At 42.9% G+C, this 25,479-nt stretch overlaps 1 protein-coding gene and 1 long non-coding RNA gene across 9 annotated transcripts in view; one reads left to right on the top strand and one right to left on the bottom strand.

The window, feature by feature from the left end:
- LOC146382158 (RNA binding protein fox-1 homolog 3-like) overlaps positions 1-25,479 on the top strand; it is a 530,501-nt gene that overhangs the window by 301,521 nt on the left and 203,501 nt on the right. For all 7 annotated transcript variants that reach the window (XM_084938515.1, XM_084938511.1, XM_084938507.1 and 4 more), the window contains exon 4: positions 6,245-6,366. In XM_084938515.1, coding sequence (XP_084794641.1) covers positions 6,245-6,366 — 122 coding nt within the window. The remainder of the gene's footprint in view (positions 1-6,244; positions 6,367-25,479) is intronic.
- Positions 16,665-24,843, bottom strand: LOC146382159 (uncharacterized). Of its 2 annotated transcripts, XR_014801220.1 has the most exons (5): positions 22,882-24,843; positions 22,461-22,632; positions 22,065-22,250; positions 19,440-19,680; positions 16,665-17,359 (listed from the first exon to the last, which is right to left on the bottom strand). It is a non-coding gene; the product is annotated as an uncharacterized LOC146382159 (long non-coding RNA). The 2 variants fall into 2 exon arrangements; XR_014801219.1 differs by having other exon boundaries at positions 22,461-24,843.

Raw genomic sequence — 25,479 nt, 5'->3', positions numbered from 1 at the left:
CTCATGTTTCATATCACTGAAGTGGACAGCTGTTGGATAATATGTTCGCTCTTTCTATGTTTTCATTTGATACAGTAGTTTTTCCATTTCCACACCTACCAGCACAGCAGGTAGGTGTAAATAAAAACAATATTTTAACACTAAGAAGTTCGTCTACACATTTCTCCTCTCAGTTTAGGAGGTTGACTTTTTATTGAGTCACTGCAGGCCTTCACACATCAAACAGAGCTTAAGAACAGTAACACATGAAAGGCAGTCCGGTTTTTATTAAACAGACGAAAGAGGCAAAACTGTTTGTCTTTGAGGTTGAAGTGGGTCTGTGTTTTTTGTCTTGTGTTCAGCATTGGAACAAATGCAGGCGTCGAAGAGTTACGGTCGTGGTACTTCAGCATCAAGCTACCACTACAGAAGACAAGCGAGCATAAAGCTGTAACATGCTGTGGCAGCTCATTTCAAATTCAGCACTTCTATCAGCTCAACACTAATTCAAACACAAACCGTTTGTGTGCGGTTTGTCTCACAGTGTGTTGCAGCTGAAGGTCCAGCTGCTGAATCTGACAGGGAGAGAAAAGAAAGAGAGCTAAGTTCACTCAGAGATGGAGAAAGATAAGAAAGAAGGAGAGGAGAGAGCTTGGAGTTAAAGCATGCTCAGTGGGGTTTGATAAAGTGTAAATGTAAGCTTACACTTAAGTCCTCATGTTTTTAAATCAGATATTGGTTTGTTTTCATGTTGCAAACTAAGCTGGATTAAATGTTTTAATTAAAGGTCCACGTAGGTTGGTTTGCTGTTCTGTCATGGGTTTGCTGAATGGACTGATTCTTATGCAGTGCTTCTCCTCTCTCTGTATTCAAAGCTGTTAATACAACCCGCCACATTCACTCTCTTCTATGATTTTAAGTGCTTACTGACTAACATTCACACTCTGGTGGAGCAACTTAGGCATATTTTAACATGCAGACTAGGGGAATCGAGCCACCGACCTTTCAACCAGTAGAGGACCTGCTCAACTTCCTGAGCTACAGCCGCCCCAGCTTACCACAGAGTCAAAGTAACGAACAGTGTGTGGCTGGTGCTCAGTGGCTGTGCTGCTCATGGTCAGAGTCAGTCTACATGAAGGGCTTTTCGCCTCCTCACCATCTTCATACAGTCTAATACAAACACAGCATGAACAGTGCAGAGGACAAACACCAGGACAACTCATAAAACATCTGCTCACATCTGGTTGAATTCAGGTGTGTAAATACACAAAGAGCAGAGATCAGCTGATCACAGCCTGTAGACTAGGACCGGAGCTCTCAGTAGAAATTATTGTGCGCTGTGTCCCCACACTGAGCCACTGCTCAATCCCACTTCAGCCACTTCCCTGCTCATTTTCCTGTTGGAGGCAAAGTCAGCCTTTAAAATGTAACAGAAAATAAAGCTGTTTATTATTCCCCCTCTTTCTCTCTGATCAGGTTCTATTTAACTGCTTCAACCTGGTTCAGAGTTCAAGTACAATGAAAGAGTAGACTAAAATAATTTTGTTTTTCTATCTACTAATATTACTTCATTATAATTAATATAGCACAAAGTTAGTAGTAGGTGGTAGAAGTGTACTTTGTACTTTTACTTGAGTAAAGAAGTTGTTTAAAAATTTTAACTTTTACTTTGTACTTTTTAACACAGCTCAGCTGTACTCGCCACCTTTGCTCGGCACCATTGTTTGTGGAAGAATCAGTACAGAGAGGATCTCCCAGTTCTTTTTTCTTTTGAAAGTAATTCATCACGTTTGAAACACTGAGCTTCCTCAGCCCTGTGATGACTTGAACAAATCTCATTCCCCCCAGTTTATTTCATATCTGTCACGAGGACAATGTGGTCTGTTTATGAAAATTCCAGTGGAGATGGTCCAAACGTCTCGGGTCTTCTTGTCTCCCAACGATGTGAGGTCAGAGGTTGGAAAGGCCGTCTGACTCCACAGCCCACAGCCAAAGGGATCCACTGTCTCTGTAAAGCTTAAACTGCCTTTGCAAACAACAGTACAGGAAGGAGCAGCGTTTACAGAGAGACGTTATCTGCCCACCGTGGTCACAGAATATAGTCACAACATTATGTATAAAACATGAGGAGTATAGTAAAACAAGTATATCTTGTATGGAAAGATTATATGGAGCCAGAACAGGATACCGTGGAGCTTTTATTCAATCAGATCAGCTCGACACAGAGAAGAGCAGAACTCTGCATCGCACACTGGAGGCCTTTGTTCTCACCTGGAGTCTCTGCAGGGACACACAGAGGAGCTCGTACTGTTTTTGGACTGGCATCCAGATCCCTGCAGCCTCAGCAGTGTGTGTGTGTGTGTGTGTGTGTGTGTGTGTGTCTGCGTGTACAGGTTCTTACTATCTTGGTGGGGACCAAAATCCGGGTCCCCATGGGGTTGAAGGCATTTTTGAGACTCAAAATGTGGTTTTAGTGTCAGGGTTACAATTAGGTTATGTTAGGGTTATGTCAATGGGATGTCCCCACGAAGATAGCAAACCAGACATGTGTGTGTGTGTGTGTGTGTGTGTGTGTGTGTGTGTGTGTGTGTGTGTGTGTGTGTGTGTGTGTGTGTGTGTGTGTGTGTGCGTACTTGTCTTCTGCCTTACAGTTGGATATTTCTTGTCATATTGTTTTTTCATAGCTGTTGTCATTCTCACTTCTGTTGTGTGTTGATGATAATACTCATGAACCAGTTCTGCCTTCTGTAGTCATAACGACACAACTTTGCTTTACAGGATTACAAATACGTGTTATTGTGTTGTAAGCAGTGCCTGCCGTGAAGTGTCCTGTTAACAAAAGCCGAGAGGCTAGCAGCTTTCTTTTGGTTGGTGTTTGATTAACTTGTTTTCTTTGATGGGAGACTGACAGCAAACCAGTGTGCTAAACAAACCATTCACTGCTCTGTTTATTGTGAGTTAACAGGCAAAGTGACTCTCAGCAGAGGAGGTTCACTTACTAAACAGCAGTGTAGGTGTGGTGGCTACCGCAGAGCTTCCACAGATTCAGTAACATTAGCAAGTGGTGGAGGCCAGCAGGTGGATGAGGGAAAGGGGAGGCAAGAGGAGGAGAGACCCGAGGCGGTGAACTGAACTTCAGGTAAGAAGTTATGACCTGCAGTCTATCTGGGTCAGATATAAACCAAGTTTAGGTGGAGTTTATTTTCATTGTGCTGACTTTTTACCATCAGTTACAATAACTCGTACTGCGTTCTAGCTAGCATGACAGAGTTTCTACAGCTGGGTGGTGCTTTGATGTTACTGATAGTGAACTTTATTTTATTCATAAGGTTAGTTAGTAGAGTTGCCAACCGTCCCGTACAAACAGAATTGTCTCGTATTCAGAGAAAATATTACGCGTTTCGTATTGAGCTGAATAGGAGCACAGTTTGTCCCGGACTTCAGCTACAATGAAAAAGACACAAAGCTGGATTTATTCTGTGTCTTTGCTGCACAGCTGCCTCTTCTCCTCTCATTCTCTCCCCTCTCTCTCCTTTTTCTACCTCAATCATGAACCTGATCAATGATCAGCTGATCGTCTCTCTTGTTTGTTTATCTCCCACTTTGAGCCAGAAAGAGGAAACCAGCAGATGTCGCGCTAAACAACAGCAGCACGTTTAAGCTTGATCAGCTGTTGTTAGAATTTATTTAATATTACTTTCTAGTATCAGCTGATGTTTGCTGGAGCCACAGCTGTAAAGCTGCTGGTCATGATGTCGGTTTGGATATGTGGTGAGAAACATGAAGATGAAACCAGGAGATGTCCTTACTGAATCATCAGAGCTGAACAGGTGATGGAGAAACAGGTTTACCTTTGAGGTGACATGAATGAGTTGAAGTTATGAACTGTTTCTGAGAGACAAATAACACCAGGATCCTTTTTTTATGTAGCTGACAGCTGGTAACTGTGCAGGGGCGGGTCTAGCAAAGTGTTGCCAGGGGGGCAGGAAGGGCATTAACAGGGAGAGGGGGGCACAAAGAAATACTTTTCTTTGTTATTCTCATTTAAAATGTCTAGCTTTTATTAAATAATTATCTGAATCTTACAACCAAAGTTTTTATCTGATGTAAAATGTATAGAAATCATACATATATACCAACAAGACAGTACATCACTGTCACAACAGCGTTTTCATTCAAAGGTTTTAGGATTTTTCCTATAATGGTGGCCGGTCTCTAGTCAAAACGCTCGGGACGATTTTTGTCCCAGTCCAGCCCTGTATGCAGCTCATCTGCAGTCTGGTTTTACCTACATCTTCCTATTGAAGGCAGAATTTCAGAGTTCTGAGTACAATCAAAGCACCACGACTGCAGTTTTCGTGTTGGATGTAAAAAGCGCACATGACGCTGTGACGTAGGCTAGAATCATGGCGGCGGTCAACGACGGTCCAGGCGTGGGATTTCTCTCGTGGAAATATGCACATTATCTTTTCCTTTCTATTGATAGGTGGCACAGTGCACTGTGGCAAGTAAGCAAGCTAGAAGACTGGCAGTCTGGCTGGGTATCCAGCTACAGAAGCAACACATTAACAAGAGAATTCTGAGTAAAACCAAAGTTACTTTCCCTAGTAACTAGTTACTCTGAAAGTAACGAGTAACTTGAAGTAACCGAGTTACTTTTGATAGAAGTAACTAGTAATGTAACTAAGTTACTAATTTAAAGTAACTTACCCAACACTGCTAAACAGTTTGACCAAAATTTATGATGTAAAGGAGTTGGAGTGTAAAATGATGAAAGAGGAATGTTTTTACCATATTTACCACTTTATTTCTAATGCACTTTAAAAACAACAACACCAAATATAAAAGACAAACACGGACCAGAAGGTAAAAGAAGCACTAAGTAATGTTTCAATGTTGTGTTTGGACAGAGGAGGCTTGAACTTTGACAGTCGCTTCAACTGGAAAAAGCAGGATTTTCCCACAGGACTCACATGAGGATGAAACTGTAGAGAAGGATCCATTTTCACAGCTAAGTTAATGGATTTCTCATATGGAGTCAGAAAGGGACGCTCGATGCAGGGGGGGCTGTTGTTTATACCCAGTGCAACTGGGTATAAACAACATGACTTCTGCCTTATTCTCATTAAACTTCAACCGATTTAGTGCAATCTCCTGATGTCAATGATGCAGTCAAGGACAGGCTGGACAGAGGATGCACCAGTGCTTCAGTGGAAAATACACTTGAAAGTTGTTTGCATAACAATGAAAGGAAACATTATGTCTCAGAAAAATAGTGCCACTTATGCCCAAGCTGTAGCTCATGTGGTGATTCTTCATACTCTTTTCAAAGGTTTTATTATTTGCTCTTAAAGCTCTCCATGGTTTGGCTTCAGGTTACACTTCAGATCTGCTTAGCCTGCACCTCCCACTCGAACTCTGCGCTCCTCCAGTCAGATGCTTTTATTAGTTCCACGCTCCCAGTTAAAATCTAGAGGCGACAGATCTGAAAACTCTGCATCACCAATTTTCACATTGACATCAGATAAACCAGAAGCTAAAACAGGATCCAGAGTGGGCCCACGTTCCTGAGTGGGACCACTTACAGATTGAAATAGATTAAGAGTCCGCTATATCTCCTTCACCAGAGGCTTCAAACTAACATGGATATTAAAGTCCCAACAATTTAACCATAATTTCACCCGAGAGACAGAAGTCAGTTAAAAAGTCCCTATTAAATGTTGGTGAAAGGTGAACTATCACACAGCAGCACAGGAGAGTGACTCGAAAAAGTTTCATTCAAAGCAGCAGAAAGAGACGGGAGGCGACGACTGTTTACGGGCAAAGTTCAGTGGCTCGACCTCCACCACGAGCCGCGGACTAAGGCTGGACTCACCAGGAGACATCCAGGTGTCAGTGACGCAAAGTAAATCCAGTCCATGGGACGTGAAGAACAAAAGTACTGTTTGTGACTAACCTGGCATTTAGCAGACACTATTGTTTTGGCTCTGTTTGTTTGTTTGTTTACGCAGTTTGTTTGTAAATGCTTTAAAATAACAGTATGTCACATGTTACATGGCATGGACACATGTTGTCCAAGAGGGGGAGGAGCTGGATCTGACTGATGTAAAGAAGGAGTAGAGGGGTACAGACAACAGGAAACATGTGTGGATACTGTCTTGGGATTGTGTTATTACCAGCCTCTTACTGTTTGAAACACATGAAGTATTATTGTTATCAGTGACTTTATATCGTGAATAAGAAGAAATGACTTTCACTTTTGCAGAAACCAAGCCAGGAAGTGGTCTGTGCAAACCAGGAACCATTGCTGTGTTTGGTAACGTGGTGTGCAGCGATCTACTCACCGAGCACTTGTGGCACTTTGGGCTTCCCGTCATCACCAGACTGGTCAGTTTTTTTTTTCTCTTCCTGTTTAATCTTTCTTCTTCTTCCTGTTTACTGTGAGCTGTTCCTGCTTATTTGAATCTGTACTTGAAGTCCAGGTGTCGAAATGTACTCACTACATAGCATCTGTAAAACCTCTAACATAATCACACACACACACACACACACACACACACACACACACACACACACACACAGCTCACTCCTTGATTTCAATCAGTTGTTGTTGACATTTGATGAGCCTGTGTGGTGCTCCATGGCCTTCGGGAGCTTTTCTTTGGATTGAGCTTGTTTATTAATTTGTTGTCTCAAGTCAGCTCCACCTGCTACACAGCTCAAGGTCTTTTGGAGGTGTGTGGGAAATTACTGAGGACCTTTTATGTCGTAGAGACGGCTTTTGCTTTTATGCAGTTGTGTGCTGGGGAGGTAGCAGCACATAGAAGGGCAGGAAATGACTTATGACTTAACAGACAGGTAAAGAGGGCCAGCTCTGTGCCCCTAGATGCTAAAGAGAAGGTGGGTGAGAGGAGGATGTTAGCCAAGCTAATGTCCATTATAGGCACCACCCTCACCCCCTGCATGAGAGTGTGGAGGCCCTGAGCAGCTCCTTCAGCCGTCGACTGCTAAAGCCACAGTGCAGGACTATTGTAGGCCCTTCATCCTGACAGCAGTCAAACCTTATAACACCCACATGTGCATTGTTATCACTCCTACTGCTCTTTATGTACATATAAAAAATAAATATATCTTGGTGTATTTTTTGTAACCATCTGTACATGATATAGTTAGAACATGATTGAGAGTTATTTGTTGTTATTTGTTGCCAGCATGTCACACACGTTTCATTTTCATTTACTGTGTTCTTATGGATTCACTAGCTTACCTTAGCTTGTAGCCGACTCGGTTCAATTCAATTCAGTTTAGTTTTATTTACATAGCGCCAAATCACAACAGCAGTCGCCTCAAGGCGCTTAATATTGTACAGTAGATCGTACAATAATAGATACAGAGAAAAACCCAACAATCATATGACCCCCTATGAGCAAGCACTTTGGTGACAGTGGGAAGGAAAAACTCCCTTTTAACAGGAAGAAACCTCCGGCAGAACCAGGCTCAGGGAGGGGCGGGGCCATCTGCTGTGATTGGTTGGGGTGAGAGAAGGAAAACAGGATAAAGACATGCTGTGGAAGAGAGACAGAGATTAATAACAGGTATGATTCAATGCAGAGAGGTCTGTTAACACATAGTGAGTGAGAAAGGTGACTGGAAAGGAAAAACTCAATGCATCATGGGAATCCCCGGCAGCCTACGTCTATTGCAGCACAACTAAGGGAGGATTCAGGGTCACCTGGTCCAGCCCTAACTATATGCTTTAGCAAAAAGGAAAGTTTGAAGCCTAATCTTGAAAGTAGAGATAGTGTCTGTCTCCTGAATCCAAACTGGAAGCTGGTTCCACAGAAGAGGGGCCTGAAAACTGAAGGCTCTGCCTCCCATTCTACTTTTAAATACTCTAGAAACAACAAGTAGGCCTGCAGTGTGAGAGCGAAGTGCTCTAATAGGGTGATATGGTACTACAAGGTCATTAAGATAAGATGGGGCCTGATTATTTGAGACCTTGTATGTGAGGAGCAGGATTTTGAATTCAATTCTGGATTTAACAGGAAGCCAATGAAGGGAAGCCGATACAGGAGAAATCTGCTCTCTCTTTCTAGTCCCTGTCATACGGTGGCCCCTAGAGACAAAGCACGTACAAACTCCAAAACACATGCAAACTCCAAAACACAACGGAAGTGCTCCAGGACGCTAGGGGCAGTGTTGAGCTCGATTTGCAAAATAAACGGCAAGTTTGTTGCAAACACATGGGCTGTATGCGACGGTCTAGTCTCCGTCGCGCTTCCCAGGTTGCCTAGCAACCATGATACTAACCGCTGGAAACGTGTCATACAACTTTGTTTGACAGAAATGAAGGAGAACATATTTTGTTCATTTGTTTGTTTGTTTCTTTTTTTTTTTTTTTTTTGTGTCCCGTTTGGATCTTTAGCCATCAGAATTGTTGTCTTAAGGCCAAGAAAGATGCCAAGCGGATTTATTTTACCAAGTGGATCATCATGGCCTTACCATATTGGTCCATTTGATTGACCTTTATTATAGTTATGTATTTATTTTATTTTCAGTTGCTACAAACGGGACAGACATGACTGGGGGATAGGACAGGGAGAAAGAATGAAAGAAAGAGAGGGAGAGAAAGAAAACCAAAGGGGAGAAGAGACGGTGAGAAGGGGGGGAAGAAAGGAAAAAACAAACAAACAAACAAACAAAACGCCTGGATCACCTGTATGGAGAAAAAAAACAGAAGAGAAAGCAAACAACAAAGAGCAACATAATAAAAACAGCACCATCACAATAAACTAGCTAGCAGTAGATAACAGTAGATACTAAATAATAAACGATATTGTGCAGCACGCAAGATAGACAGCGCACAATGTGCTTTGAGGCAGCAGCCAAGAAAGGTGTAGTCCGCGTCTGTGAACACCCGTGTGTACACCTGTGTGCACACCTGTGTGGATCAGCATGCTTGTATTCCAAAGGTTTCTCCATGTAACGATCTGCTAGGGAGTGTGGGGAGCCATAGCCCCGTCCACCAGGGTATGAAGCAGGTATGGAGGAGATCCAGGCCCCAGATATCCAGAGGCCCCAGAGTACAAGGACCCGAGGAGGACCACCAAAGGGGGGGGGAACCGTGCCACCCTCCTGGGAAGAGCTGAGTAGAGCCCCAAACGAGAGGTCACCCCGCAGCTACGGAGCAGAGGCCAGAGGGGGTTGCAGTGGCGTGCCCGCGGGCTCCGCCGGCAGCCAGCTGTGCCAGAGAGGACCGAGCTTCAGGCCCAGAGGCCAGAGGCCTGAGGGCATCCCACCCCCCGGAAGGAGCCCAGCCGGGCCACAGGCGCCCGGCCCCGCCAATCGGCCACCAGGAGTGAGCCGGTACATGCATGAGCGCCCAGCCCCAGATGACAAGGACCACCAACACACCAACGTCTAAGGGCATCAGCCACCGGCAGGGAGTGTGGTGAGGGGAGATAGGCCTCCGTACTTTAGAGGGCCTGAGATGTACCCAGAGAGGTTGAGTCTAAGACCCAACCTGACATATAGACACAGACAAACAGGCACACGCGGACACAGACGTGCATTCCCACCCCCATATGCACAACCAAATACTCGGCACTCACCCAACGTGTAGACAGACACAAATAGACACTGCACAGACAGTCGCACTCCCCAAACATACTCTATATCCCAGGTCCAGGTACCCCCGCCCCCAGAGGGGCAAGCCGCACCTAGACCCAGGAGATGTAACCCTTCTCTCTGGGGTGGAGGCAAGCGGACCACCTCCTTATCGGCAGTAGCAGGGAGGCCCCGCATCCCAGACCCCAGTCTGACGGCCAGCACCTCCTCCCAGCCCCCCAGCCCTGACGGCTAACAGAACCGGGGTGAGTGAAGACCTCAAACCTCCCTACGCCCGCTCATATGTAATGTTGTTGTGTGCTGTTCTAAAGTGCATTGAAAACTCAGGAGAGCATGGTACTAGCTTCCTCTCAGAGAGCAGCACGGCTCCTCCCGAAAACCCTCAGTGTCTAAATGCATTTAAAATTGAGGGTAGGGCACCAGCGCCAGAGGTGGGTTGGAGTACAACGACCATCCTCTGGATGCTGTAAAACGTGCCCACCCCCAAGGCCCTATATGTATGTGTTATGTGAGAGTGTGAGTAATGTGGATGTCTAGGTTGCAGAATAAAATTGAGGCACAGGCGGCCAGAAGGGGGCAGAGGGGGAGTGCCTCCCCTGCACCCTGGTGACATACCTGCACCCCAAGCCCTGCGTGTGTGGGTGGGTGTGGTAGAGCGGGAATAGGGAGGCAGCTGAGGATGGGGAGGGAAGAAAGGGAGGGGCAAGCGGCCCCTCCCTGGGGCCAGCTCCCCCGCTGACCCCAGTAGGCACCCCCACGCTCTGGAACCCACCAGGGCAAGGAGGCCCAGGCCCATCCGGACCGGGGCCCGCAGCAGCAGCACTGCCCAGCCCCACAGAGTCCGGGGCAGCCCACCCGACTCCACCCCAGAGAAAACTGCACCCACCCCATCATCCAATCATCTCCCAAACTACACAAGACAATAGACACCCAGGTTGAGTTCATTCTCCCCCTCTCCTATATCTCTCCCCCCACCTGCAGAGTGAGCTCCTGTAGTGAGGAGACCACCTGCAAAGATGTAACAACCTCCCCACCAGTTAGAGAGCCCCCTAGTTGGGCCGATGCACCAGAGGTCCCCTGCACTGGGGCTGAGCCCCCCTGCACCCACCCGCCCACTGCTCCGGCGACACAACAGCCAGGACCCAAGCCCCCAAGGCCCGGCCAGCACCCCAGACCGGGGGACGGAGCACCCCCAGACCCCCAAGCCTCCACGCCCGTCCCGGACCCTCCCAGGGGCAGCCAGGCTACCAGGCCAGTAACCAACGTCCGCCAGCACAGACCCTCCCCCATCTCCGCTGTACGCAGCCACAAGGAAAACACCATCCAAGAGCCCCAGAGCTTCTAACCAGGTCATGGCCACAGCCCCCAGGTTAGGCCCTCCAGGGAAACGTCCCTAGGGACTCCCCAGACGCCCTAAGGCCGTCCCTACCCCCACATCAACCACAATAGCGAAGGCAGGACCAAACCATGACCCCCCACCCCCACTAGGTGATGAAGCCGATCAAAGGAGCCCAAAGGGATTGATCAAATGTGATGGCAGAGGTTGTATCAAGACTAATGTGATCTATTATATATCATATAGCCCATCTTGAACATCCTATGACCAGTATAGTGCACTCTGTGTAATATTTTGTATTGTATTAATTGCAAACTGGGATTTCTGATCCATTGAAAGGTTTTTAAGCATATCTGAGACCAAAGGTTTGGGTCTAAGTTGATTGATAAATCTGCTTCCCATTTTGCAATAGGAAGGGATATTGATTCATCTATTTTAGAAAGTGTTCTGTATATTTTAGACAATAATTTGGGGAGTTTTAGACTAAGAAATTGTACCACACTTGGTGGTGTTTGTAATTCAGCTTCACTGGGATTAAATTTCTTTTTTACTATGGATTCAATTTGTTGATATTCCAAAAATCGTTTCTTGTTGATCCCATATTGTATAACTAGTCTGTCAAACGAAATAAAGTCTGTTCCTTCCAATATATGTTCCAAGTATTTAATTCCTTTGCAACTCCAATCTGAAAAGTTTATCAAATTATTGTTTTGTAATATGTCCGGGTTGTTCCAGATAGGTGTACGTTTGCATGGGATTAATGAAGACTCTGTCATTTTTAGAAACTCCCACCATGCTGTCAGAGAAGAGCTAATATTGATGCTTTTAAAGCATTCATGTCGTTTGATGTTTGAGCTGATAAATGGTAGGTCTGAAATTTCTAGGTTATTACATAGTGCCTGTTCTACATCTATCCAAGGTTCATCTAAGAAGGTGTGTTTAAACCATCTAGAGATGAACTGAAGCCTGTTGGCTAAAAAATAGTGATTAAAGTTAGGCAGATCTAATCCTCCTTTATCCTTGGTCCTTTGTAGTGTTTTTAAGCTGATACGTGGAGGTTTATCTTTCCAAAGGAATTTAGAAATGTACGAGTCTAGAGATCTGAACCAATCTTGTGATGGCTTATTTGGGATCATTGAAAATAAATAGTTTATTTTTGGCAAGATCATCATTTTTATAGCGGCGACCCTTCCCATGAGTGATATGGGTAAAGATTTCCATCTAGCCAGGTCGCCTTCTACTGTCTTTAAAAGTGGGATGTGGTTTAATTTAGTTAATTCTGAAAGTTTAGGAGAGACATTGATACCTAAATATTTTATATTTCCACATTGCAGTGGGGAAGGAGAAGAATTATGGAAGGAGCAATTAATCGGAAGAACTGTTGATTTCGACCAGTTAATTGAATAATCTGAGACACTTGAGAAGGAATTTATCAATGCAATTACCCCAGAGATATTGGTTTGTGAGTTTTGGAGAAAAAGTAACACATCATCTGCATAAAGGCTGATTTTATGTTCTATATTCTTACATTTTATGCCCTTAATTGTTGTAGCCTGTCTAATTGCTGCTGCTAATGGCTCAATAAAAATTGCAAACAGTGAAGGGGAGAGTGGGCATCCCTGTCTGGTGCCCCTCAGAAGAGAGAAGCGGGAGGATGTTTGGTCATTTGTTCTGACACAAGCTGTTGGGGAGTTATATAATATTTTTAACCAGTTTATGAAACAGGGTCCAAAACCAAATTTATGTAAAGTTGCAAATAGAAATTTCCAGTTAACTCTGTCAAATGCTTTTTCTGCATCTAAAGAAAATATTATGGTTTCAGTGTTTTTACTGCATGAGTAGTCTATTAAATTAAGTAATCTACGTGTATTTGTTGATGAGTGCCTACCTTTTATAAAACCAGTTTGGTCAGGATGAATTAAAAGGGGGGTTATTTTCTCTAATCTCTTTGAGAGAGCTTTGCAGATTATTTTAAGGTCTACATTAATAAGGGATATTGGACGATAGCTTGAGGGATATACAGGGTCTTTGCCTGGTTTTTGTAAGAGACTGATATTTGCAGAGTTCATATTTGGTGGTAGTCTACCATTTTCTTTGATTTCCTGCAACATCCTGTGAAAAACTGGTGCCAGAATTGTCCAGAATTCTTTGTAAAAATCTGTTGGAAAACCATCTGGACCTGGAGCCTTATTATTGGGCATACTTATCAGAGCTTCCTGGAGTTCACCTGGCGTCAGTGGCGAATCCAGTGCTATTGCTTGGGTGTCTAATAATTTTGGAAGAGTTATGTTGTCGAGAAATTAATCAATTTCGTTTTTAGATGGGTTTATTTGTGGTGTATATAAAGTTTCATAGAAATCCCTAAAAATGTTATTTATTTTTTTAGGATCATATATTGTATTCCCAGATAAATCTTTAACAGCACATATAGTTGTTTTTTCTTTATTGATTTTTAACTGGTTAGCAAGAAATTGTCCGGATTTGTTACCGTGTTCATAATTTTGCAGGCGAAGTCTTTGTACTAAGAATTTAGTCTTTTTATTAATAATTTCATTTAATTCTAGTTTTGTCTTGCGTATTTTGTTTAATATTTCTTGATCTTGGTGTGACACATAGGCTTTTTCTAAGGATTTGATGTTTTTCTCTAGTTCCTGAATTTTTTTGTTTTCTTCTTTCTTCTTATGTGATGAGAAAGAGATTATTTTACCTCTCATCACGGCTTTCCCTGCTTCCCAGAGGACAGATGCTGATGTTCCAGGAATGTCATTAAAGCCTAAATATAGAGTCCATTCTTTTTTAAAGTATTTGATAAACTCTTCGTCTTTGAGCAGTGATGTATTAAATCTCCAGTTTTTTCTTGGTGTAGTATTATTCATCTGTATTAGTGTTAAAGATACAGGAGCATGATCGCTGACAGCTATAGGATGAATCTCAGTGTCTGTAATGTTACTCAGCAGTGAGCTGCTGACCAGAAAATAATCCAGACGAGAGTAGGAGTGATGGACATGTGAGAAGAAAGTATATTCCTTACTATTGGGGTGAAGGGAGCGCCATGCATCGCAAAGACCAAAGTCGCTCATATACTGTTTGATTATATTTGTGGACTGCCAGTTACGCTGAGTTCCTGCTGTATTGAGCCTATCCATTTCTTCATTTAGTCCCAGGTTGAGGTCTCCCCCCAGAACAATTGTGCAGTCTAGGTGTTCGGAGAGTGTACTAAAAAAAACCGTGGAAGAATGAGGGGTCATCAACATTTGGACCATATATACTTACAATACCTAGCTTTTGGTTAAGTATAGATAGTTTGACGATTAGGAATCTGCCCTCTGGAGCTATAACTGTATCGAGTACTGTGAAATTAATATTTTTATGTATTAGAATTGCTACTCCTCTTTGTCTAGAATTATAACAGGCTGAGAACACATTAGGAAACTCAGGTGTTTTAAGTTTATTCAAACCTGTGACAGGCATGTGGGTTTCTTGTAATAAAACAACGTCTGCCTGTAATTTTTTAAGTTGGTTAAGTATTTTTAACCTTTTTTCCCTAGAGCCAGCTCCATGCACATTCCATGTGACAAATCTTAGCATGCCCATAGTTGTGTGTTTGTGGCTAATGATGTACGCTGTGTGTCTCGCTTAGACGGGTGAGGAAAATGGAAACACATCATTTTTTTTTTTTTTTTTTTTTTGGTAAGTAAAGAGAAGAAAATGCGCGGCAAGAAGCTCCATAGGTCTGACTATGTGTGTGCATAATAACTAATATGAGCAAATGTGTGCATGTGTCCTATATCTGTGTGCGCTGTGTGGCTGTTGTAAATGTGTTGCCTTTAAACGCATGTGTGTGCGTGATCGTGCAGAGTAAGCATGTAGAAATAGACAGTGTCGTTTGTGAATGGATAGGGAAACAGGTGATCGACATAGTGATAGAAAAGAGGAGCAAATAAACCAAAGAGCAAGGTGCGCGACAAGAGAGAGAGAGGAAAAAAGAAATAAAAACAGAAACATTCCAATTAAAGCATTGGCGGAGAGTGACGGTGACGTTATACTAAATTAGCAAACTGAAATTACATAGTTAAGCAAAAGTTAATACAAGAGAGTGTGAGTGAAGAGAATAGTGTAGCGGATTCTTATCTGGTGTGCGGTCAATACAGCCATGGAGTGGTGCCAGGGTCGCGGTAGAGTTGTCCGTCCACGTAGAGCCGGTCCACGGCGATGACAGCCCGGGAGCCTTTCTGGATAAAACTACGTCGGACTGGGAAGAGGACCCTGCGTCGTTCCAGGATCTCTCTGGGGAACTGATCGTTCACGCTGAAATCCGTTCCTTTCAGCTCTCTGCCACGACTCTTCACCTGCTCCTTCTGCTTGAAGTGGCCGAATTTGGCTACAATAGGACGTGGTCTCCCACTTCCTGTCTTCGGAGCCCCTATGCGATGCACTCTATCGAACCCTATGTTTTTCACCGTGTCCTCCGGCAGCTTCAGGTGGATTTTAATGAAGCTTCTCACGGTCGTTTCCGGGTCCTCTCCGGCAGACTCTGGAATACCAGAAAACACCAGATTATCTCTCATGCTACGGGCTTGTAAATCTATAACGGTCTCTTTTATTTTTTTATTTTCTATGTTTAATTGGGTCACATTATCGGTTAGAGATTTGACCGAGTCCCGTAGCGTGGCGTTTTCCGCAGCAAGTGTTTCCACCTGCCGCTGGCTGAACTCCAGGGATTCTTTTAGAGATTTAAATTCCCGGTGTAAGATCTCCACCAGGGACAGCCTTGCATCGAAACTGGACAATCGCTTATCGATTGACTCCAGGATGTCGACGATATCTTTGCCAGCAGGCGATGTTGTGCCGGGGGAGTCTGCCGGGTGATATCTTTTAGATGACGGCGTCTCAGCTTTGGCCGGGGAAGACGCGCTCTGGGCCTTCTTCATTACTAAATCTTCAAAGCACCGGTCGATGTATTCTTGGAGAGCGTCTAAACTCTCCTCGTTGTCCTCCAGGGTGTTAGAGATGATAGGACAGATGTTGTTAGTTATATGACAGTTGGTTAGTTTATTTGGCAATACTGAAGTTTAAAGAAACTTTGTTAAATTCTATGCTACCATTCGCTTTTTTTTTTTTCCGCCAAATCTCCGGCGTCTGACGTCACCTACAACATGGGTCGCTTACCTTTCCCCGTCACTTCCGTCACTTACCTCTCCTGAAACGCCCCGAGCTCCTTGTTTGTTTGTTTCTACAAGAGCTTTGTGTGATTTGATAAGTATCTGAGGCTGAGACCACAGGACAGTAAAACATGATTTTTGGGCTTCATTTCTGTACTGAACAGTCATTTAAGATTAGTTAGTAAATAACAATTAGCTGATGTTGTTCATGAGACTAAAGTCATATCACTTTGGTAATGTAAATATAAAATGGCCAATATTATAGTTATTATATTAATCATTATTAGCTATTACAGCAGTGAGCCTGAACTCTGTGTCAAATACTGAGCCTCAGTACAGATTCAAGTTGCAGTTATTTATATGTCTTATCACCTTAAATCTTCACTCAAAGACAAGCATCTTTGACAGTGCATATATAGATGTATCATATATAAGAGACAAATGTTGTTCCTTCAGTATGTTGGCATTACTAAATTTGGCTCATTGCTTACATATATTTATAAAAAGAAAATGTACAAGCTGTGATAACTGTTTCTGATAGAATGAAGAGTAGACTGATATAGTGAATATTCCTTTATTGGGTGAGAAAATCAGACCATGTCATAACTGCTTTAAGTCATACAGAATAGATATCAGAGCCTTAAACAGGCTGACTTCTGCTAAATGGGTCAAACTGGGCAGAAAGTCTACAAACACATAACATCCTTATAGAATATGATGTAACACTATAGTTCAACTTAGCTCAGAATATATAAAGCATATAAACAATTACAGCAATATGATGCAACAAACACAGCAGCTACTGATCCAAAATACTCAAAGCTTCATAGAACTGAAACAAACATTTATTTTTAGCTCCATTCTGCTGCTGATACATACTTTAGGTTTCTGAACATTAAACTTGTTGCTGCCTTTCATAGTGTGTAACCTGAAGGCCCTGAGTACTTTCTCCCACACTGAAAACACTGGATGATCACATTATTTGAACATTACCTAATAAGACTGATTCAGGACAGACAGTTATGTTAAACTTTCCTAGCAGTCCTTCACAAACAGGGAACAGTCTGTCTATTCTCTCCATCTGTCAGCTGCTGCTGGCTCTTCCTCCTCCTCTTCCTCACACACTGCTGAGTTTGTCCTGGTGGATCATCAGGGGTGCAAAGCCTCACAGATGATGTGCAGCAGTGGGTCCCTCAGTCTGTCCTCACTCTGGACACTTGCAGTCGTCACACATGGAAATCAAATGTGTGAGAAGCTGCAGGATTCAAACACAAGTGTAACTTATAAACACATGTTCATACTTTTATTACACAATCAGAGAGAAAGAAACAGAGAGAGAGTGCAGGACAGACAGACAGGTGACAGTCTCAGGTGTACACACTGTTACACAACAGCACAAAAGAAGGAGGATTTAGTGTTTGTGTTATTACGAGTGTAAACAAGAAGAGTTCCAGATGGTCCAGTGGACACATGTGTGATTCCTGTAATTAAAGCATCTTTCTTTCAGCTTAACGAGTGAACCGTCAGCTCGTTCAAACACACGTTAAAGTCCGTTTGGCTCGACACCACCGAACAGAGGCAGCAATATAACACAGCTAACATTAACAGTGCAGTGAATCCTGCTTGTGCCGTGATATTCAGGACTGCAAACCGAGCAGCATCACTGACTTTCAGCTTGTTGTGTTTGTGGATATATGACTGACTTTAATTATCCATAAAATCTTCACATTCTCTGTAAGATTAAAGTCAACTATTGAACGGCGCATATTTTGAAGTAAAGGCTTTAAAACCAAGTTAGTACAAACATCGCTAATGTCACATAACTTTCCCGACATGTGGCCAACAGTAATGTTTTAATGTTCTTCATTATAAAAACATTTGCGCATAAATAAGTGACATAATATTCAGTACTTAGTTCTGAAAGTTTACTCTTCGGCGGCTCCGCTTCCGCCGTTTTTTTTTAGGCAAAATTATCCACACCACCGCCGCGCTATGAAATCTGGGATATGTTGGGCCATGAAGGCTACACCGACCCATCCTTAAAATTCAGGGAAATTAAGGACGCATTTGAGGGCCGCATTTCGAGCAGCCTTTGAATTGGGACAGCCTTCGTCGTGTCGCTGTGACGTAATCGGCCTTAAAATGCGGCCTTTAAGGCTGCAGACCCTGAATTGGGATACAGCCCAAATCCGTTCATTGGTACTTCCTGGCTTGTGTAGTTACTAGGTAACAAAAGCTCAACACTGCCCCTAGCGTCCTGGAGCACTTCCGTTGTGTTTTGGAATTTGCATGTGTTTTGGGGTTTGCAAGTGTTTTGGAGTTTGTACGTGCTTTGTCTCTAGGGGCCACCGTTCTGTCAGGACTCTTGCTGCAGCATTTTGGATTAACTGAAGGCTTTTCAGGGAGTTTTAGGACTTCCTGATAATAATGAATTACAGTTGTCCAGCCTGGAAGTAATAAATGCATGAACTAGTTTTTCAGCGTCACTCTGAGACAGGATATTTCTAACTTTAGAGATGTTGCACAAATGGAAGAAAGCAGTCTTACATATTTGTTTAATATGTGCGTTGAAGGACATGTCCTGGTCAAAAATGACTCCAAGGTTCCTCACAGTGTTACTGGAGGCCAAGGTAATGCCATCCAGAGTATGAATCTGGTTAGATACCATATTTCTAAGATTTTCAGGGCCGAGTACAATAACCTCAGTTTGATCTGAATTAAGAAGCAGAAAGTTAGCGGCCATCCAGGTCTTTATGTCTTTAAGACATTCCTGCAGTTTAACTCATTGGTGTGTGTTATCTGGCTTCATGGACAGATAGATTCACTAGCAGCATGGCCTCTTCACCTGTCCCTCCTGCACTTTCCTGCTCTTTGTGCAGATGTTTTAAGGGAGTTTTTCCTTCCCACTGTCGCCAAAGCGCTTGCTCATAGGGGGTCATATGATTGTTGTGTTTTTCTCTTTATGTATTATTGTAGGGTCTACCTTACAATATAAAGTGCCTTGAGGTGACTGTTGTTGAGATTTGGCGCTGTATAAATAAAATTGAATTGAATTGTGGTCTAACAGCGCAATTACTGTTTCGTGCAAAAACCTCACTTGGTGCACAAAATTACAGGCTACTTGTGCCTTAGTCACGGTGCTACAATGTAATTGTTTCATAGTTTTGCGGGACTTGCAGCGGACTCCATATTATGGCTCGCATTCCAGAAAGTACATGGTCCTAACAGTGTACTTGTTTCATTGTTTCCTGCAAAAACCTGACTTGTTGCCTGCTAAATGCATGTAAATAAAGGATACTTGCACAGTATTCATGGGGCATGTTATGAAGTGTTACCTTAAACTGAACTGAGTTGAATTGTATTTTTTGTGCATTGGAGCCACTGCATGATCCTAACAGAGGGTGAATGGGCATCCCAGGAAGTAAGAACAAAGGGAGTCGAACGCCCATCGGATTGCCAAACATGGTTTTTCCACTGTGCTATATCTCTTCTCCTGGTCTGACATCTTCCGGCTGAAGTACACAATGGGGCAGTTGACCCCCTCTTACAGGCTTGGACAAAACGGCCCCCAGGTCTCTGCAGGAAGAAAGGGAGGGAAAGTCAGGAGTGTGGAGCAGGGGTTCCCCACAGAGAGACCTCTTAACTTGGACAAATGCTGCCTGGCACTCTCCCATCCACTGGTCAGCTTTGGGACACCCTGTTGGGTGAGGTCAGTTAAGGTCCTTATCAGCACGGCAAAGTTTGACAGCCAACCAGTCCAAAGAAGCGCCTCAGCCATGCTCTTTAGCATGTCTGTTAGCCTGTTCTGATAACAGCAGAGTGAAATCGTTGACCTTAACCTTGCATGTTTGTGTATTTTGTTAAAGAAAAATAATTTTATTTTAAACTGTTTTTAATCTACAGTTTTATTCATACCACCCTTTTTGAATTTCACCATTTTACCCCCATCTCCTTTGTTCAACCCGGACACCTTATATTACTTTCCCTCATCCTGTGGACCTTTTAAGGGAACATAACAGTAATATGCTGTATTATCAATAACAGAAGAGAATCTTTGTAAGCTTTCTCTTTCAAGTCCTTATTGAAAGGTTTAGTTATCATACACACATACCTGTGCGTTGTTGCTAGTCTTTCTGTTATCTCTGTTGCTCCATAATGAGCCATATAGTGGTAAAGGTTTAAGAGTGTTGCTGAGACCTGTATGGGAAACCCTGTGGAGATGCTGCTCATCTCATCTAATAGTACATGAGTATAAATTTGTAGCTGGATAATTTACAGTTTATTGAACACGTTCCAAATGTTGCTGTTTAAAAGCTGAAAACTAGAAAACTTGTAACAGGTTTTATTTATAAGAAAATCAGTAAAAAAATAAGTGTTAGTTGAGCTGCATTAGCATTTCAGATAAACAACTTTACCTTGTCGATGAACGTGCTCACACTGAGCACAGGTACCAAATGATTGTTTTTGTAACTAAATCCAACAGGCGTAACACCAATAAGGCCACATAATGCCCTCATTGTCTCAATAGTTCTGTCATATAGCGTTCTCATTCTACAAGAGTTCCTGCAAACTAGTGATGTGTCGGTTGCGAACGAAACGGCTCTTAGAGCCGACTCTTTGACGAGAACGACGCGAGCCGCCGTGTTTTTTCTTTCTCTCACCCTCTCTCTCTCTCTCGCCCTTTTTTCCGCTTCACTCCGCACGCGAGCCTTGTGCTTTACGCTGGGAAGAGGGGGGAGGGGCGGTAGTTACTCTCAGTAGCACAGGAACAGAGCGGGAGGGAGAGAGAGAGAGCCAGGAACAACAACGTCACATTAGAAAGGTATAGTAATCATCCACAACTACTTTCAGTTGCAGATGATAAAGGATTCAGAAAGTTTATTCAAGCAGGTCCATATGACAGAGAATATGCATCTTCTTTTTGTTTTCATATTTTAATTTATATTTAATTGTGTTGTGGTTTGCAGTGTTTTGTGTTGTTTCACTTTAAATTGGTTTAAAAGGAAAAAGCTGAAAATTTAAATAGCTAAAAGTTGAAATGTGACTAGTTGGTTTTTGTATTATGATTTATTTATTACATTTTATGTGGAGTGAATAAATAAAAGTATATTTACAGTGGCCCCTACAGACAAAGCACATACAAACTTCAAAACATGTAAAAACTTCAAAACACGTAAAAACTCCAAAGACGTATAAAAGACAACAGAAGTGCTCCAGGACGCTAGGGGGCAGTGTTGAGCTTTTGTTACCTAGTGGCTACACAAGCCAGCAAGTACCAACGACCTGATTTGGTGTGTGGTAGTAACAGGTAAATGAACATTTTTTTAAATTATTGGAATATATATGAGTGCTTGTGTATAAATACACAAACAATGCACATATGCTTTCAATTGTGTAATTTAAGTGATCTAGGTAGCTCTGTTTTGGAAGTTCAGTTAACTCTAGGAATGTGTTTGTACGTGTTTTGTCTCTAGGGGCCACTGCATATATTTATATATAAACATATATAAATAAAACCATGTTTTTTTTTACATTAGTAATTCCTTTTGTGCATAATTTTATATTGTTGTTGATAATAAATTAATTAAAGCAACAAAACAACCTGAAGAGCCGTTTGGGAGCCGAAAATCCCATCACTACTGCAAAAGATGATGTACAACATAAGAACTCCAATCTGAAGTTAAGTTCCTGAATAATCTGTGGAATGTAGCATCATTCCACAGATTATTCAGGAATGTCTGATCCTAAAATTTGAATTCAAATAAATGTTGTTGTAGTCTTAGCTAAGAAACTCTCATGTGATGTGCAAATACAACACAGGCCACTTGAGCCTAACGTTAGCTTAAATAATGTTAGCTTTTAGCCAGCTCCTCGAGTCAGGAGGTCACGCTTCCCACGTCTAATCTGCTGACGAGAAGTAACCGCGATCATGTTTATGCAGGTTTTTGTGTGTCAGAGACCTGAGTCAGAGATGAGGCTTGAGATGAGAAGGAAGAGGACGTCACTTTATCCACACGCTGGTCATGTTGTGACCACTGCAGTTTCCCTTCTTTGGTGAAGATCTCTGGAGACATAAAACATGACTGGCCACTATGTTCAGGATGATGATGCAGCATGGTAGCTTCCACAAACCTCTGCCAGCTCCTCTGTGTTTTTGATGGAAGATTTTGAGAACACATCAGTTTGTTGGAAAATTAACCAGTGTATATTTATTAGTACAACATTATTTTTCACCTATTAAATAACCTCAAAGAAACAGAATCTACAGCGTTCTTACTAATGTAATGCTGTGACAGCATTCACAGTCAGAGTCAGAAAAAAGAGCAAAGAGCAAACAGTAGTGGAGCCAAAGTCACCTGCTGAGTTCTTCCAGGTAAAAGATACCTGTGTGTCTGCAGCTGGCAACACGTCAGTCTGTGGGTTAGACAGACACCTGCAGGCAGCCTGAAACTAGAACTCCGAGCAGGACGAGGAGGCTCCTGGATTACAGTCTCTAAGACACACACTCGTTTGACTTCCAGTGTCTTACTGTTTAAATAAAAACAAAATTCTATTATACATTTTATAACAATATCATGTTATTGACTGTGAGCAACAGCATCTGTTTCATATGATTTTATTTTAAATCTCCCGTTTTTGAAATCAGTCACAAATACAGATTAAGACAAGAAATTCATCCCCAGAGTCGAGACGTTAACCAAAACATGAAAAACATGTTCAGCTGAGCTGAAACAGATGTTAGACTGATGTGGTGCAGAGGTGGTCGTGGTTACTCACCCCATCGTCCACAGTCGCCTGGATGACCTCTGTGTTGAGTCAAACTGCTTTCATATCCGTCAAACATTTCACGGACTTCCTAAATACAAACTTTGATATTAACCCGATCACCACCTTAACCAGCTCTACTCTGAGTTGTACTTCTCTGGCACTCTGCAGACTTGTATTTCTTGTCAAACACCTCTATATCTGCTTGGTTGGCCAGCAGGTGCTCGTCTGTCTGGAGCTCAAAGTCCCACAGGACCTCATCCCTGCTGTTCTCGAACACTGTCAGCTGTGTCTCCCAGTAGGAATGGGGGACGTCTAATCCATATGCAGCAGAGATGTTCCTGCACACTGTCCCAGCAGGAAATAGAGTTTCTAAAATCCAGCATCTCAAGTATGGCAAGTAGGAAGAATGTTAATGGAAGATGTTTTTTGAATGGTATAACTGGAGAAAAACAAAAGAAGGCAGCCGGTGTCGTGGCTGTCAGTCAGTTTGCACTGACACACCTGTCATGTGTACAGATGTGCAAACAGCCTCATTTAAAGCAAAGTATTAGGACAAATAGCTTTTTATGTGTGAGTATAAGTACACTCGTTATGACACATCTCAGCACTTTCATCATAAAGACTTCATGGACGGTTGAGGTGAAGCACTCGTCTATTTACTGTAAATATAGAAATGTCTTATTTTTAAATGTGGGAACGTTTGATTGATAATTAAAGGATTTGGACAATTTGGCAGCATAAAAAAACATGGGAAGCAAAGCGACGCTGAAAGTACTTCATCCAAGAATATGGACCGAACGTGTGTGACGCAGAAATAATCTCTGCTGCATTTGAAGTGAGAGAAGAAGAGCTAATGTGCATAAATCATCTCTCTGAACATATTGGTAACATTTTAGTTTGTATCAGGGGTCACTCGCGGCCCACGTCACCCCTACATTGATGTGAAATCTAATGCAGTTTGAAGTGACTGTTGCTGTTAGGGAGGATTTGTTTGTTGTTGCAATGTTCAAATGAGTTCTTAAATGATTTAATATGAAGGCAGCATGAGCAGAGAGCACAAACATGCTGAGGCTGTTAGCTCAGTGACAGACTCACAAACTCATGTGTCACTTGCATTTGTATGTTGTTAAATACGAACACAATGACAGCAGCAGTGCTGCCACGTGTGTGACAGACAGAGAGGAGATACAGTTAGATCAAATCTGCGTTCATGTTTGTAGTTTTGTCTTGTTATAAAGTATTTGAAATTTTAAAAAACAAACACAACATTTTCAGAAATGTTTGTGGGAGTTTTCTTGTTTGTTTTGTACTACTTGAACACTAAAGTGTCCCTCAGCTCACTTTGTACAGATCAGCATTCAGACATCATCGTTTTGTGTGATTGCTAATAACTGTATGGGGCGCTGAACCTACACACCTGCATTTACTTCTGAATTTGTGATTTAAATTATTGAAATGTTTCATTTTCTGATACAAAACTCGTCTTTGTTCATTTTCAAACATCCATATAACATATTGTTGCAAAGCTGTATGTAATGGAAACCTGCAGTAACGTCTATCTTAGGTGTGAATGTTGTCGCTGTTTTCTTTTTAATATGTCGTAGTAACAGGAGGATAATTCATAAGCAGCCTTTTTCCTGTTTCTCGGTCTGAAGGTGTGAGGTGCAGTTTGAGTTCAGTCACAGTGCAGAGAGGTGCAGGAGGCAGGGCGCTGTGAATATTACCTGTGCTGTTAGCACAGTGACGCAGTCACACATCACACACACTTTGTGCTGAGGGGACGTCGGGCTGAAGCCCACTCAGTGTGCCTGAAGGAAAGCAGAGCTTTCCGGTGCTCGCCGTGTGTGCAGTGCAGCATTGCAGGCAGTAGGTGGTTAAAATGGTGCTTTCCTCAGAAGTGTATTGACTTTACTGGTGGTGGTGGGGGGGGAGGAGGGTGGAGGCTGGGGAAAGTTGGTGGGGGAAATGTGCTGAGGCAGGCTACAACATCTAGCCCCGCCCACCCTCACACACTCTCTGCTGCTCTGCCTGTCTTTCCCAGTCTAACACACACACACACACACACACAATATACATATCAGAATGGTACAGATGCAAAGTCAGCATTATTCTGACACAGGTGTGTGTGTGACATGAGCTGATTTTACAAAGGTGCAAACATCCAGCAACACCCGGCTTCAGCATGCAGCCTGCAGTAATCCCAGCTCAGCCAAGCCAGCAAGTGCACACACACACACACACACACACACATACACACATCTATTCACAGAGGCATGTTAGCGTGTTAGCGCTAAAAACAGAAGCAACAACAGAACAACAAGCAGAGGAAGCAGCTCCACTTCATGCTGGTTCTTCTTCTAAGCTTGTGTGACGGCTGTCTTGCCTCTGACCCCCCACACACATCATGGATGAACCTCCCGTCCTCTTCCTCCCCAGTGCTCCTTAATAAAACCAGCTGCTATCTTTGGCTCTTTCGCGTAAAGGGAAAAGCTGCCAAGCTGCTCCGTCTTCCTCCCTCACAGCTCTTTGCATCTTTGCCTTTTCTCTCTTTCTAATCTCGTCTTTCCTTGTCATTTGTGCTCCAGCACGTCCGTCGGCTATCCCACA

Source organism: Perissodus microlepis, chromosome 8, assembly GCF_051167445.1.
Source record: "Perissodus microlepis isolate ML-2025 ecotype Zambia chromosome 8, ASM5116744v1, whole genome shotgun sequence".
NCBI classification, from domain to species: domain Eukaryota; kingdom Metazoa; phylum Chordata; class Actinopteri; order Cichliformes; family Cichlidae; genus Perissodus; species Perissodus microlepis.
The sequence above is the reverse complement of the archived record's forward strand: the minus strand, read 5'-3'. Positions and strand labels throughout refer to the sequence as shown.